Source organism: Pelodiscus sinensis, chromosome 1 (genome assembly GCF_052426305.1).
Source record: "Pelodiscus sinensis isolate ZL-2025 chromosome 1, ASM5242630v1, whole genome shotgun sequence".
NCBI classification, from domain to species: Eukaryota; Metazoa; Chordata; order Testudines; family Trionychidae; genus Pelodiscus; species Pelodiscus sinensis.
In genome coordinates this window covers 73,860,573-73,877,414 of record NC_143052.1, presented here as the reverse complement: position 1 = coordinate 73,877,414, position 16,842 = coordinate 73,860,573, and the positions used below count along the sequence as shown (strand labels likewise).

Genomic DNA, 16,842 nt, shown 5'->3' with positions numbered 1-16,842 from the left:
GTTGGTTGGTTGGTTGGTTGGTTGGTTGGTTTTAATAGTTTCTTCTTTTCTAACGTAAGTTGCATGAAAAAAATGTAATTTTCAGGCATGAGTCCTTCACAAAGTGCCTTACAGATTGGAGAAAATAGCCAGGAGTACAGTTTTGCATGGAGTGCATCCCGTTTTAAAAATATTTCTCTTTTCAGGAAAGATTGTCAGATGAAATTGACAAACTGAGATCTGAACTTGACCAGTTGAAAATAAGAGCTGGCTCTTTAATTGAACCTACATTGTCAAGGTAACTTTAAAAAATCATAAAGTAGTTGATATCAAAACAACACATAGAGATTTGTCAACACTTTATAACAAGGATGTGTTTTCAACAGACAGTAAAAACATTTTTTTAAAAGTTAGCTGTTCAATGGTTACTGTTGTCCTTCTGATAGTTTCTTATTGCATAGCTGGAGGCTTATATAAATGAGAATATATTACCATATTTCTAAGATCAGGATCAAATCTTCTGTTTTACACTGTTATAATTCTAAAATTATACTTAAACACTTGAATAGTTTCTGAAAAAGCCTAAAAATAGAAATCCAAACATAGAAATTAAGTTCAACACTAGACTTAATGCAGTTAGATCCTACTCCAACAATTTAAGAATCATTAAAAAAGGGACAGCGAATAAGACAGAGAATATCTTATTGCCTCTGTATAAAACCATCGTACGCCCACATCTTGAATACTGCATACAGATGTGGTCACCTCATCTCAAAAAAGATATGTTGGCATTGGAAAAGGTTCAGAAAAGGGCAACAAAAATTATTAGGGGTTTAGAATGGTTGCCCTATGAAGAGAACTGGAAAAGATTTGGATTTTTCAGCTTAGAAAAGAGGACACTAAGGGGGGTGTATGATAGAAGTCCATAAAATCATGACAGGTATGGAGAAAGTGAAAAAGAAAAAGTTATTTACTTGTTCCCATAACATAAGAACTAAAATTAATATGTAGCAGGTTTAAGACAAACAAAAGGAAGGTTTTCTTCATAGAGTGCACAATGAACCTATAGAACTCCTTGCCAGAGGAGGTTGTGAAGACCAAGACTTTAACAGGGTTCAAAAGGAACTAGATATATTCATGGAAGTTAGGTCCATCAGTACTTGTTAGCCAGAATGAGTAGGAATGGTGTCTCTAGCCTCTGTTTGTCAGAGGCTGGAAATAGATGGTGGGAGAGGGATCACTGTTCCCTCTTCTGTTTATTTCCTCTGGGGCATCTGGCATTGGTCACTGTCAGAAGATAGGATACTGGGCTAGACAGACCTTTGGTCTGACTCAATATGGATGTTCTTACATTCTTAATGTTATCTTAAGTGAGAGTTAACAAAAAAAGTAAGGCACCAGTCGTTCAGTTTAATGTCCAGGCAAAGTTCATCAAGGTTCTTCACTGGCACAATGACCTGTCCACCAAGTTTGTAAAAGAATCAAGAGATAAATAATTATGAGACATGAGTTTTTTTCAATAGAAATCATGTCTGCTACTGATTGTTGAAGATAATTTCGCATTTGGAAAGCTCTTGCTATTGTTATAGAAACATGGAATAATTTTCCCCTCTAGCCAATAAAATCCTTTTAAATAAAATTCGTACCCCTCTTTCTCCTACCTTCATTTCATAACTAGCAATCTTAATACATTAAAGACTAGCAAGCTAAATACATGAAAAACATGGAGACCTGGGAGATGGGACAGAAATGGGAAGAAGCAAGGGTTATAATAGCAGAGATAAAGGAGGGACAAGGCAGAACTGGGGAGCAAAATCAAAATAGTATCTTAGATGCCTATGTACAAATGCAAGAAGTATGGGTAATAAGCAGGAAGAACTTGAAGTGCTGATAAATAAGTACAAGTATGACATAGTTGGCATCATAAAGACTTGGAGGGATAATACACATGTTTGGAATATTGGTATAGAGGGGTACAGCTTGCTCAGGAAGGATAGACAGGGAAAAAAGAGAGACGGTTGCCTGGTATATTAAAAAAGAACACACTTGGACTGAGGTGGAGATGGACATAGGAGACAGACTTGTTGAGAGTCTCTGAGTTAAGTTAAAAGGGATAAAAAAACAAGGGTGATGTCATGCTAGGGTCTACTACAGACCACCTACCCAGGCAGAAGATGTGGATGATACTTTTTAAAATAACTAATAAAATTATCCAAAGTACACGATTTGGCAGTGATGGAGGATTTCAACTATCCAGACATATGGGCTGTGTCCAGACTCAGGGGTTTTTTCGAAAAAAGTAGCCTTTTTTCGAAAAAACCTCACCTGCGTCTAGACTGCAGCCGCGTTCTTTCGAAATTAAATCGAAAGAACGCAGCTTTTCTTTCGATGGCGGTAAACCTCATTTCACGAGGAAGAACGCCTTCTTTCGAAAGTTCCTCTTTCGAAAGAAGGCGTTCTTCAATGTAAATAGGGCTTCTTCGAAAGACAGCATCCAGACTCACTGGATGCTTTCTTTCGAAAAAGCAAGCCGCTTTTTCGAAAGTTCAACATGTAGTCTAGACGCTCTCTTTCGAAAGAGCCTCTTTCGAAAGAGGCTTGCAGTCTAGACATAGCCATGTTGGGAAACTAACACAGCAAGGCACAAATTATCCAGTAGGTTCTTGGACTGCATTGGAGACAATTTTTTTATTTCAGAAGGCTGGGAAAGCTACTGGGAGCGGGGGGAGCTGTTCTAGATTTGATTTTAACAAATAGGGAGGAAATTAAGGTTTTAAATTTAGGGTTTAAAATTTGAAATAGGAAAGTAGCTTGAGTGAAAATGATCATGAAATCATAGAGTTCATGATTCTAAGGAATGGTAGAAGGGAGAACAGAAATATAGAGACAATGGATTTCTGTAAGGCAGATTTTAGTAAACTCACAGAGCTGCTAGGTAAGGTCCCATGGGAAGCAAGATTAAGAGGAAAAACAATTGAAGAGAGTTGGCTGTTTTTAAAAGGGCATTATTATGGGCCCAAAAGCAAACTATTTGACTGCAAAGGAGAGAGAGAAAGCCTGGCAGGAGACACCTTGGATCAATCAGGAAATCTTATATGATCTAAGGAGTCACAACCAAAAAGGAGTCATATAAAAAGTGGAAATTAGGTTGAATTACAAAGGATGACTAAAAGCAAACAACACAGGTATACAGGGACAAGATTAGAAAGGCAAAGGCACAAAATAAACTAAATGTAGTTAGAGACATAAAGGTTAACAAGAAGACATTGTACAAATATATTAGAAGCAAGAGGAAGACCAAGAACAGGTATGCCAATGCTCAGTAAAGAGGGAGACACAATAACAGGAAACTTGGAAATGGCAGAGGTGCTTACTGATTTGTTTCGGTTTTTGTCAAGAAGATTGATGGTGATGGAATGACTAGCATAGTCAATGCTAGTGGAATTGGGGTAGGTTTACTTATAAAAGTTAGATGCCTGCAAGTCACCAGGGCTTGATGAAATGCATCCTAGAATACTCAAGGAGCTGAAAGAGGAGCTATCTGAACCTGTAGCTATCATCTTTGAACAACCATGGGAGAAATTCCAGAAGACTGAAAGGGTATGTCTACACTACCCTCCTAGTTCGAACTAGGAGGGTAATGTAGGCATACCGCACTTGCAAATGAAGCCCGGGATTTGAATTTCCCGGGCTTCATTTGCATAAGCGGGGAGCCGCCATTTTTAAAACCCCGCTGGTTCGAACCCCGTGCAGCGCGGCTACACGGGGCACGAACTAGATAGTTCGAACTAGGCTTCCTAGTTCGAACTACTGTTACTCCTCGTGAAATGAGGAGTAACGGTAGTTCGAACTAGGAAGCCTAGTTCGAACCAGCGGGGTTTTAAAAATGGCGGCTCCCCACTTATGCAAATGAAGCCCGGGAAATTCAAATCCCAGGCTTCATTTGCAAGTGCAGTATGCCTACATTACCCCGCTAGTTCGAACTAGCGGGGTAGTGTAGACATACCCAAACAGAGCAAATGCAGTGCCCATCGATAAAAAGGGTAGTAAGAACAACCCAGGCAACTACAGACCAGTCAGTTTAAGTTCTGTGCCAGGGAAGATAATGGAGCAAGTAATTAAGGAAATCATCTGTAAACACTTGGAAGGTGGCAAGATGATAGAGAACAACCAGCATGAATTTGTAAAGAACAAATCATGTCAAACCAATCTGATAGCTTTCTTTGATAGGATTTCAAGCCTTGTGGATAAGGGAGAAGCTGTGGATATGGTATATCTAGACTTTAGTAAGCATTTGACAGTCTTGTATGACCTTCTTATCAATAAACTAGGGAAATACAACCTAGATGGGGCTACTATAAGGTGGGTGCATAACTGGCTGGATAATCATTCTCAGGGTATGTCTACACTACAAAGTTAGTTCGAACTAACGGACGTTAGTTCGAACTAACTTTAATAGGCGCTACACTAGCGCTCCGTTAGTTCGAATTTGAATCGAGCTAGCGGAGTGCTTAGTTCGAACTAGGTAAACCTCATTTTACGAGGATTAAGCCTAGTTCGAACTAGCTAGTTCGAATTAAGGGCTGTGTAGACCCTTAATTCGAACTAGTGGGAGGCTAGCCCTCCCCAGGTTTCCCTGGTGGCCACTCTGGCCAACACCAGGGAAACTCTATGCCTCCTTCCCGGCGCCGGACCCCTTAAAGGGGCACGGGCTGGCTACGGTGCCCGTGCCAGGTGCAAGCCTGCCAGCACCCAGCCAGCAGACCCTGCACCTGGCACGGCTCAAGCCACCCACCCGATGTCCCCCAGCCCACCCCCTCTTCCCGGGACCAGGCTGGCGGCTCCCGGGAGCTTGCCCTGGACTGCAAGAGGCGGGCACCTTCCTGGGCTAGTGCGGACACCGTGGACCTTGTCCACGATCTCCGCACTAGGCACAGGAAAGTGGCCGTCTAGGGCAGGTGTGCATGAAAATCAAGGGGGTCCACTGAGACCCCCGACCCTGAGTCCTGAGCTTACAATGGCCGTCCTGGGTCAGACCAAAGGTCCATCTAGCCCAGTAGCCTGTCTGCCGATAGCGGCCAACCCTAGGGACCCTGGAGGGGATGGACCGAAGACAGTGACCAAGCCATTTGTCTCATGCCATCCCTCTCTAGCCTTCCACAAACTTTGGGCAGGGACACCACTCCTACCCCCTGGCTAAGACTACTCCATGGACCCAACCTCCATGACTTGATCTCACTTCCCTTTAAACTCTGTTCTAGTTGTAGCCTTCACAGCCTCCTGCAGTAAGGAGTTCCACAGGTTAACTCTTTGCTTTGTCAAGAACAACTTTCTCTTACTAGTTTCAAGCCTGCTACCCATTCCTTTCCTTTGGTGTCCTCTAGTCCTTCTTTATGGGAACTCATGAAGAACTTTTCTGAATGCACCCTCTCCACCCAACCCCTGCTTTTAGAGACCTCTATTCTGTCCCCGCTCCATCTCCTCTTTTCTAAGCTGAACAGTCCCAGACTCTGTAGCCTCTCTTCATCTGGGACCTGTTCCCAACCCCTGATCATGTTAGTTGCCCTCCCCTCTCCCAGCCTTTCTCTTCCCCTCTCCCACCTCCTTTTCCCAGTCTCCCCCAGTTTTGTACAATAAAGGCAGAGTCATTGTTGGAAGAAACGTTATCTTTATTTTGTACATCAATAAGAAGGGGGGCTAGGGAAGGGTAAGTGGAAGGAGGTGAGGGAGGAATGGGGTACGAGCCCCCGATGGGGAGGACTGGGTTGGCTCTGCGGGCTTCTGGGGGTGGAAGCTCTCCTGCAGCCCCCCGATTGCCCCCTCTCCCCAGATGGCAGCCTGCGGCAAGTGCAGCCGGGCTGATGGCCGAGTGGTGTGATGTGCCCAGTGTGGGTACTCCGGGCACTCCAAGCCAGAACTTCTTTGCAAGCGGGGCACCCCTTAGAACTGTGTGTCCGGGGTGGGGGTCGGGACCCTTTAAGCGCAGCCCTCGGCTAGCCTGAGACAGCATCTCCATGCTCTAAGTCCTCCTCTTATGCCCTGCCGGCACTGCTTCTGGCCATCCTTAAGCCCTGTTCAGAGTCCACTCAATGTGGACTTGCTAGTTCGAATTAGCAAAATGCTAATTCGAACTAGTTTTTAGTTTTAGACACGTTAGTTCGAATTAGCTTAGTTCGAATTAACTAATTCGAACTAAGTTAGTTCGAACTAGCGCTGTAGTGTAGACATACCCTCCAAGAGTAATTATTAACAGTTCACAATCATGCTGGAAGGGTATAACAAGTGGGGTTCTGTTTTGGGATCGGTTCTATTCAATATCTTAATCAACTATTCAGATGAGGCCATATAGAGTACAATTATTTAGTTTGCAGATGATACCAACTGGGGGTGGGGGGTGGAGGGAGTTGCAAGTGCTTTGGAGGATAGGGTCAAAATTCAAAATGAACTGGATAAACTAGAGAAATAGTCTGAGGTAAACAGGTTGAAGTTTAATAAAGACACATGCAAAATACTTCATTTAGGAATCAAGTATCGGGGGTAGCCATGGTAGTCTAAATCTGAGTCTGGACATGCATATGATGAAATGGGTCTTTGCCCATGAAAGCTTATGCTCCAATATAGCCGTTCATCTATAAGGTGCCACAGGACTTCTCGTTCCACTTAGGAAGGAACAATCAGTTTCACACAAACAAAATGGGAAGTGATTGTTTAGGGACCAGTACTGCTGAAAGGGATGAAGGGGTCATAGTGGACCACAAGTTAAACATGAGTCAACAGTGTAACACTGTTGCAAAAGAAGCAAACATGATTCTAGGATGCATATACAGGAGTGTTGCGAGCCAGACACGAGAAGTCATTCTTCTGCTCTGCTTTGTACTGATTATGGAGTATTGTGTCCAGTTCTGGGAACTACATTTCAGGAACAATGTGGAGAAAATGGAGAAGGTCCAGGGAAGAGCAACAAAAATTATTAAAGATCTAGAAAACATGAGCTATGAGCTTATAAAAGGGTGTTACAAGGAGGAAGGAGAAAAAAAATGTTCTCCTTGGCCTCTGAGGATAGGTCAAGAAGCAATGGGCTTAAATTGCTGGAAGGGAGGTTTAGGTTGGACATGAGGAAAAAAATCCTAACTGTCAGGGTGGTTAAATGCTAGAATAAATTACTTAGGAAGGTTGTGGAATCTCCATCACTGGAGATATTTAAGAGCAAGTTAGACAGACATCTATCAGGGATGATCTAGACAGTGTCTGGTACTACCATGAGAGCAGGGAACTGGACTCAATAACCTCCTAAGGTCCCTTCCAGGTGTATGATTCTATTATTCTAAAGTTTAGGGTTTGTTAGCCAAACCATGTGCTACAAAACTAAATTGAGAAAATTGTAATCTGAAGCAAGTTATTTTTCCTTGAACGCTGTTATATTTGCCTAAATATTTTCCTATGCTCCCTCATGTTTCTGAGAGTTGTTTGTTTTTAAATTTCTTACTTATACCTTTTATTTTATTCATGTTGTGTTTATCTAATACATTAATTTATGTGTCTCCTTATATAACGGACAGTCTCAAGCTTGTTAAATGTTACAATGGTTTCTCTCTTTGATCTTTTGAAACTTGAGTCATATGGTCGCATACACATTATTTTAATAAGTGCCTTTCTCATAAGGATCTGAGAGTGCATTATAGGCATTAAACCATAATTCAGCCTAATAACACCACTGTGAAACAGGTAAGTATAACTCTCATTTCAAAGATAGGGAAATTGCTATATTAGCAATGTACAACAAAGAGTGTTCTTTGTTTAATTACAACATATGCTCTGTGTCAAGCTGCATGAAGCCCTGCATTTTGTGACATTGATGGTTTTTCTAGAGTGAAAACCACTTATCTGCTTCAATGGAGAGAACTGCTGGACAGATCTCTGCATCTGGCACAATGGTTACTGCCCCAAGTGTAGTTGCTTACCTGTGACCTCTCATTATCATGGGGGAGCAGCAGCTTCCCTTTCTTGTCACTTACTGCCTTGCTGACTGCTTTGAACACATACTTGTAACCTATAGCTGGATGCTGTTTGAGCTTCGTGAGCTGCCTTAGAGCTGTTTCTTGGGAATTCAGCAATGCATTCTAAAATTGTTTACATCCAGATTAGTATTCCCACACTTTACAAAGCTTCTGCTGCTGCTGGAACTCTTCCATGACTGTGATGATACATTGAATTCCTGAAATTACTTGAAATCCTACAATGGAGGGAGGAGGACTCATCCCAGAACCACCTCTCCATTATAAAAGACTGGTCTTTCAACAAGGAGGATAGAGCATGGTGTTATGAGGCTTGGAAGTAGATGAATGTCTACTGGCTGGAGAGAACCTGAGCTGCTATTCCACAGCAAAGCTGTGGCACTCTTAGGCCTAATTCAGAATGTGAGAGGGAAGGCCTGCAGTGGGGTGGGGTTCCCCCAGACCCTGCATCTAGGAATTGGGGGGCAGGGTTGTCCAAGGCCCCCCTCAGGACAGCCTTGACTGTAAGTCTTGCACTCAGGCACAATTTAGAGGATCCTAATTGTTCATATGTCTTCAATTTCCCCTGGAACCATAAGAATTCTCAAGAGTCTCTGAAAAGAGACTATATAGAAATTTACACTGAATACCCTGATGGGTGTGTGCAAAACATCCCATATTATATTTCCTGTGTTCTAGCTCAAATTTTTCAATTTACATTAGGAATATGAAGCTTTTGAAATAAACAGTTGCTATTTATAGTTTGTGATCTGGAAGAATTAATAAATCACTCATAGTTTGTAATTAGTACTTTCATTTTAAAATTCGGATTTAATTTTAAGCATTAATATTCTTGAGAAAAAGGAATGCAAAGTACACTGTTGATTTAATTTTCATTTTCCATTCATTGTGTTTAGAATAACCATTTCTGGCTAAATATGCTATGAAGTTAGTTCATTTAAAGCTAAAATCAAACTATTTTGAAGTCTCCTAAATAACAGGGATTTATACTGTATTATAGAACATTCAAACAAGTTATAACATAGCTTTTCAAGGTTGTCATTAACATGTATCAGCCCAAGCTCAAAATCTACTGGCCCAACCTTCATCATTATGATTTATAAAGAAAAAAATAGGAGACTCAACATTTATGATTACAGGGGTCTGACATATGCTGCCCTTAGGAACTACACAATAAGCCATTTTTCCAGTATCTGTGACTGAAATTGTTTATGCCTCTGATCTCATACTTGAGAGTATCTGGTACCTGTCTTCCTTTTTGTTTTGCTGCAGAATATTTATTGTTGGTAAGAGGTACCATATTGACAGCTTTGGACACTGACTCCTTGATTTCTTGTTCACAGAAATGGCATAGTGAATATAATCAGTGACACTACTGCTCTTTACAGCGTGTAGTTTATGTGCCGATGAGCTCTTTGATGGAGGCTGAGTTCAGTGTAGAATAACAGTTCTCCCCACAGGTAGGGTACACTAGCAGTGAACTGAATCCAAGAAGCAGATTATTTCCTCCTCTGAGCCATCACAAATCTTGATCCAGTCTGCCTCACAACACCTCACTTCATCTACAAGCTCTCTCTGCAAACCAGAAAGGCATTCTACACTCCTTTCCCAATCATTGACAGAGATGCCAAAGGATACTTTACTCATCTTTGCTAGGTTTCCCAGGGGTAGCTGAGTTAGTCTGTTTCAGCAGAAACAACAAGGTGTCTGCTGACACTTTAATGACTACCAATTTTATTATGGCATAAGTTTTCGTGAGTTGCAACTCACTTTATCAGCTGCATGAAGCGAAAGAAAAAGACGGTAGATGCCATGGCATCATCGGATATATAATTCCTAAAACCTGTGCAATACATCATTAAGGATCTACAACCTATCCTAGATGATGATCTCTTGCTCTCACAGACCTGAGAAGGGAGGCCAGTCCTCGCTTACAGACAGCCACCCAATCTGAAACAAATTCTTACCACCAACAATACACCCCACAACAGAAACACTAATCCAAGAACCAATCCTTGCATTGGACTCGTCATCTTTACACACATGCCAAAATCTATGAAACAGTCTGTCTCTTTCTAGACCTTTTGTGAGCTTCAGAGTACAACACACACTTCAGGATCCTATAATTTGGCACTCATTTGACATATTCAAGCCACCTGAGTCTTTTCTTTTACTAATCAGTGTTCCCATGAAGGACACATCCACACGACTTAACACTTCAATATTTGTCACCCTGTCTTGCTATCCAATTTGAAGAATTTTACACAAGCATCTGATAGGAAAGCTGTTTAATCTGTTGGTATGTTTGGCATAAGTTGCCCACGTTTCTTTGCCATGTGTAAGAGTAGCTAACACGCATCTCCCATAAAAACAGGATTTGCATTTCAGCTGTCAATCTGTTATTGTTCGAGGGTCTGGATTGCTAAAGACCAAAGTTCCTGTCTGCTTTGCCAATTCAACTAGTGAGCTCAGCTTCAAAATCTACAGTGGTTGTAGAGCTAAGGTAGCAAAATTGGTCAATGACATTCCATCGAGTGCCAACTAAGGTGATACCTGGAACAGGTTCTGAAGAGACTTGATGTGTGATAGCAGTCTTCTTCATGTGTATTGCTAGCCCTAAGATTTTGCATGAATTGGATAACTTGGAAATAAGATATTGAAGGACATCAACACTGTGAGCCACAAGACCTGCATTATCTGCAAACAGCAAGTTCCTTGTAATGATCTTGTTTACCTTCATCTTAGCTCTGAACCTTGCAATATTATGCAAACCTCCATCATGTCTATTGCTAAGGTAGACACCCTCTTGAACATGGTGAGATGCATGTTGAAACAGACATGAGAAGGAAATATTAAACAATGTAGGAACCAGTACACAACCCTGCTTTGCTCCATTGTTGATATTAAATGAGTCAGGCTCTTGGTTTTCACACATTACAGTTGCAATCATGTAAGGACTTCACAAGTTTTAACTGTTCAGGTGGACAACCAAGCTTCTTCAGACTAACTGTGCCAAAGACTTTTTTTTAAATCAAGAAAAACCATAAAAAGTGGAATACACTTTTCTATGCACTTCTGCAGTTGTCTTACAGAGAACACCATGTCCACAGTGCACCTTCCTGGGCACAGGCCACATTCTCAGGATAGGTTTTTCCAAGCTAAAGTTTGAAGTCTAGGTACAAGAGTACAGTTTAAGATTTTTTCTCATGATGTTAAGAAGAGACATGTCTCTGGCTTTTTTCAGTCACTTATGTCTCCTTTCTTTTTGTAGAATTAGATGAAATAAACATCCTTAAAATCTCAAGGAACAGTTTCTTCCTTCCAATGGAGTAGTGATACCTCATGCAATCTAAGCTTTGTAGCAAACAAGCTTCCCCACATAATGCAGCCAATGATCTCTCTTCCTTCTAGAGAAGTTTCCAACTCTAGATGCAAGAGGATAGCCCTGTCTCCATGTTAGTCCTGTTTCTCATCTCCCTGGAGAAACTGCTGTTAAGCATGGTTGTGCTTTTTGTGGTAACGGCATCTACCTATTAGAAGTTCCAACTGAGATCATCCTGACTCTGATTCTGCACTCCATGCACACTGGAGATGCAGTTAATCATCCTCTGTCACTGGACAGCCATTGAGTGGTTACATTTTAACAGTACCAGCCTCTCTCGCTTTTTTTAATACTATGGAATTGCTAAAATTTAGGTTAATGCCTCATTCTTCTAGGCAACAGTTTATTTTAGTTCAAAATAAGTGATTGTATAGTAAAAGTGAACATCTGTTGAAATCTATTTATAGACTACATATCTGAGATGTGGAAGTGGGGATTGCAGTATTACTCTTCTTCATAGTATTATAGATTCAAGTATAAATGTGATTTTCTGGGTGATTGCCTTCATTTTGGAAATCACTCATACCTTTACTTATCTTTCATCTTTAAAGAGTAGATTGATTATTTTCTTGTGCAATATTCTTCCATTAGCCAAAGAAAAATTGTAGTTTGTTTTTTTGAAAAACTGATCAATTACCTTACTGTGACCCTTTTAAGAAAGATGGCCACAAGCTGATTGTAAGCTTCCTTCCTCTCCCCCTGGTTTGAAAGAAATTAAAGTTTAGATATGGAGGCATATTTTTCATGTGCATTTTATAGAGAATAACCTTCTTGACTACTACAGAAACATGAGCAGTCCAACAACATTCTCCTCTCATTCTTATTTATAACATATTTTTAAAGCCTTCTTCTAGGGGTAATATCTTATTTTTGATAACTATTCTCCTTTCTTCATTCAAGTTAGTAAAGTAAGAGATGGCAGATGCAATAGCATATTTGCCACACTTTAAAACAAATACTTTAAAACAAACACAAAGAACATGTACCTTTCCACAACTTTCTATCTGTCAGTCTTCAGACTGTCAGTTTCAAAGAGCACATCCTGTTCCTTCTTCTCTGCCCAGAAGACTGAGAGGATGTCTTAGGAGCTACCATAAACAAACAAATAAGTAATGATAATGTGCTGGTCTTTGGAGCTGATAAAGTTTCATCACTACAATATTTGTAATATTACATTTTATTTCTCTAATGTTACCATGCCAAGGCCATGAACAGAGGCCAAAATGTGACCAAATCTTCATGACTATTCAAGAATGCTCATAAGGTTTATGGAGCCTACACATCCCTTATATCCCTGCCTGGGCATCAACTATGATGAATCTGGGAAGTATAAGCACTGTCTAAGGATAGTTCTGCCACTGGCACAACCTCCTGAAAAGAGTCAAGGAAAGGGAACATAGTCTGTGTCCTCCCCCTACAAACCCCACCCCTCACTCATTCGCCAGTAACAAAACTGACAGAGCAGGAAGGGAATGTGCATTGAATGGCATTGTTCCCACTCTAGCATACACAGTCCTCCAGAAAAACCAGGAACATTCTGACTGTAGCCACAATTCTTCCATTGTTGCTTTGGAGTTCAACTCATCCTCATCCCCAGCTCTGCAGTGTTACCAAGGGTTTAAAAGCCAGAATCATGCCCCAAATGCACTTGTGGCAGCCAAGGTTCTTAGACTGTATCAGTTGTAATCCATTAACATAGTACCAGATATATAGCATTCCAGTCATAACCATAACCCTTCTGTATCATTGGGCAGTTGACTAACATTATCATAATGTCGAGCATGTCTTGATAAGCAGACTGATTCATCTTCTTTCTCATTCATAATCACATAACAGTCTCACGACAAAAATTACTTACATAGAAAAGTAATACTACAGGAGTATTTAGGACAGGATATAGGAAAAAAATGTTAACCCCCAACTCTGCTGATTGACTTCCCTGGAGCTCTACCAATTCACACCAGCTGAGGATCTGAGCTGTTGTAGTTTGCTATTTAATACTTTAATATAATAAAGGGTCACAATTTTTGTTTTTTATTACTCCACAATATGTTTATTATAAACACAATATGTTTATAATATGTTTATAAAATGTTCATGGAAATTGTATCCCCAATGTAGTTTCTCTTGCAAGACTTAATTAATTAATGTCAGTAAAGCTCTGAGATCCTGGAATGAAAGATACTGTATTAACATTAATGTTATTTGAATTTATCTATTGTCTGTGCCTTAATCTTCTTTTTCAGACCTCACCTTGACACATCAGCAGAGCTGAGATATTCTGTGGGTTCCTTGGTGGATAGCCAGTCCGACTACAGGTCAACTAAAGTGATAAGGCGACCAAGAAGGGGTCGGATGGGGGTGCGAAGAGATGAACCAAAGGTTAACCATTTAATTATTTTCACTCATGAAAACACATGCAGTATTACAATGTATTCCTAAACAGTGACAGTATTATACACTTGTACATGTATTACACAGCAAAAAACATGCTTTAACTAGCTAGTTTGCACACAGTTTACAGGGGGTGTATCTTTTTCATTGCATGTGGTATTAAAATCTTACATTAACAATTAAATCCCCACAATGGGATACAACTATACCTCAGTGTTTGTAAAAGATACTCAAGAGGGTTTACAAAATGTGTAGTTTTCTCAGCAAATGTTTTGAGTACAAATAATAGGATTTCCCCATACCTATGAGGGAAGACTGAAAGAATTGGGCTTGTTTAGTTTAGAAAAGAGAAGACTGAGCAGGGATATACAGTAAAACTCCGATGGTCCGGTACTCCTGATGGTCCAGCACCATCAAGAACCCGGAAGTGCTCCGGGCAGCCGGACCATTGGAGCTGCTCTGCCCCCAGGTTCCCCGATTCAGCCACTGCTAAAACTGACCAGCTGCTGAATCGGGGACATCTAGGGCAGAGCAGCTGGGGTGCTGCCGGGTTGGTCCCATAGCGCTGCCCCTCGGGGCTGCAGAACCCAACCCGGCAGCACCCCAGCTGTCCCCCATTCAGCCGCTGCTGAAACTGACCAGCGGCTGACTCCAGGAAGCCTGAGGCAAAGCTGCTCTGCCCCAGGCTTTCTTGAGTCAGCCCTTGATCAGTTTCAGCAGTGACTGACTTGGGGACACCTGGGACAGAGCAGCTGGGGCGCTGCCGGGTTGGTTTTGCAGCATCAAGGGTTGGCGCTACCAGACCAACCCGGCAGCGCCCCAGCTGCTCTGCCCCAGGCATCTGGATTCAGCCACTGCTGAAACTGACCAGCGGCTGACTCCAGGAAGCCCGGGGCACAGCAGCTCTGCCTCGGGTTTCCTGGAGTCAGCTGCTGATCAGTATCAGCAGTGGCTGACTTGGGGACACCTGGGGCAGAGCAGCTGGGGTGCTGCCAGGTTGGTCCAGTAGCGCAGACGAGCGGCGCTGTGGGACCAACCCGGCAGCACCCCAGCTGCTCTGCCCCAGGCGTCCCCAAGAACAGCTGGGGTGCTGCCAGGTTGGTCACGCTGCACCAAGGGTCGGTGCTACCGGACCAACCCGGCAGCACTCCAGCTGCTCTGCTGCAGGCGTCCCCGATTCAGCCGCTGCTGAAACTGACCAGCAGCGACTGAATCAGGGACGCCTGGGGCAGAGCTGGACTATCGGAAGGGGGGGCTATGAGGGGCTGGGATGGCATCTCCCCTACCCCACCCCAGACCCCTCATAGCCCCCCCCCCGCGATAGTCCGGAAAATCTGATAATCCGGCACCCCCTGGGTCCTAAAGGTGCCGGATTATCGGAAGTTTACTGTATTAGCATTTTTCAAGTGTCTAAAAAATTGTTCTCCTTGGCCTCTGATGATAGGACAAGAAGCAATGGACTTAAATTACAGCAAGAGAGGTTTAGCTGGGACATTAGGAAATACTTCCTAACTGTCAGGGTGATTAAACTCTGGAATAAATTGCCTAGGGATGTTGTGGAATCTCCATCACTGGAGATATTTCAGAGCAGGTTGGATAGACATCTATCAGGGATGATCTAGATGGTACTTGGTCCTGTGGTGAGGGCAGGGGACTGGACTTGATGACCTCTCAAAATCCCTTCCAGTTCTAGTGTTCTAAGAGTCTATGATTCTCTGAAATCTACAAGTACCTCCACTGATATACCGCAGCCAACATAATAATGCAGAAGGGGACATGCAAATTCTGGGGGGATTCGGAGCCTAACTAGACACTTTTGAAAATCTCTTTCTTAATTAATGCTGAGCTGCAGCAGAAACAATATGAAAGGAGTTTTCAGCACCTGTATTTATATTAAATAAATCTATCAGACTTAATGTTGTTACAAATAAGAAATGGTTTCACAGAATCAGTATTTTTAAATGTTTTTAAAACTTTTTTTTAAATGCTTCCATATTTTTAAATGCTTCTTTTCTATTTTCAGGCAAGCTAATTTTGAGCTAGTTTCTCATTCTAAGTGATATACATTTTTGTAAAATCTTACTTAGGTGAAATCTCTTGGAGATCATGAGTGGAACAGAACTCAGCAGATTGGAGTCCTTAGCAGCCACACATTTGAAAGTGACACTGAAATGTCTGATATTGATGATGATGATCGAGAAACTATTTTTAGCTCTATGGACCTTCTGTCACCAGGTGGGCATTCAGATGCCCAGACTCTGGCCATGATGCTTCAGGAGCAACTCGATGCAATCAACAAAGAAATAAGGTACCAACCATCAGTGATGTGCTTTCTGGTCATAGATAAACTTACTCTTCGGGCTCAGGAATAGATACTGTGAAAGTCCTGTTCATTAATTCAAGGGCAGTAATTGGGGAATGCATATGTTGATGTATAAGAATATGTACTACAGTGGAAGTAATGATATTATGAAGTTCATTCCATGGAAAGAGAAATAGCTCTTTAGAAGAAGGTATTTTAGAGATTGCTATCATATGGAAGCTTTCAGATAGACCTTTATCCATAAGCCTTCTTTTCAGACCTCTGCATTCATATAACATATTTACATGCCCATGCAAAATAACTTGTTTTACCATTAATGAATTGTTATCCTAAAGATTTCAATTCAGTGCTGTTCCTGTGTCCTGCTTTTACTTGTTATCCATATGGTCTGGATTACTAAGAATGATTCAAAAGCAGAAGAGAATTCAATATGATGTTCAGATCCCAGACTGAGTTATAGGGCTTGAAGACAAGGAAAAATAATCCCAGTGAACATATAAACTGCACTAATTTCGTCAGGAATTATTGAGACACAATAAACACGGAATCGAAGGTTACTATTTTAATAGCCACTTTTCACAGCAAAACCACAGTTTGCCTGTGTTGTCAAAAATAGATTTAAAAAGCTTATGTGATAAATAGACGAAAGAGATGTAATTAGTACATCAATGTTCAGGTCTGTCATATCTGTTTAATAATCAGATAAAGAATAGTTTGATATGTCACCAAAAGTTTTTTACCTTATGCTA

The 16,842-nt window shown here is 41.5% G+C and overlaps 1 protein-coding gene across 7 annotated transcripts in view; it reads left to right on the top strand.

The window, feature by feature from the left end:
- Window positions 1-16,842, top strand: part of PPFIA2 (PPFI scaffold protein A2) — a 601,388-nt gene that overhangs the window by 493,090 nt on the left and 91,456 nt on the right. For all 7 annotated transcript variants that reach the window (XM_075932507.2, XM_089780129.1, XM_089780128.1 and 4 more), the window contains 3 exons: window positions 186-277; window positions 13,623-13,758; window positions 15,858-16,078. In XM_075932507.2, coding sequence (XP_075788622.1) covers window positions 186-277; window positions 13,623-13,758; window positions 15,858-16,078 — 449 coding nt within the window. The remainder of the gene's footprint in view (window positions 1-185; window positions 278-13,622; window positions 13,759-15,857; window positions 16,079-16,842) is intronic.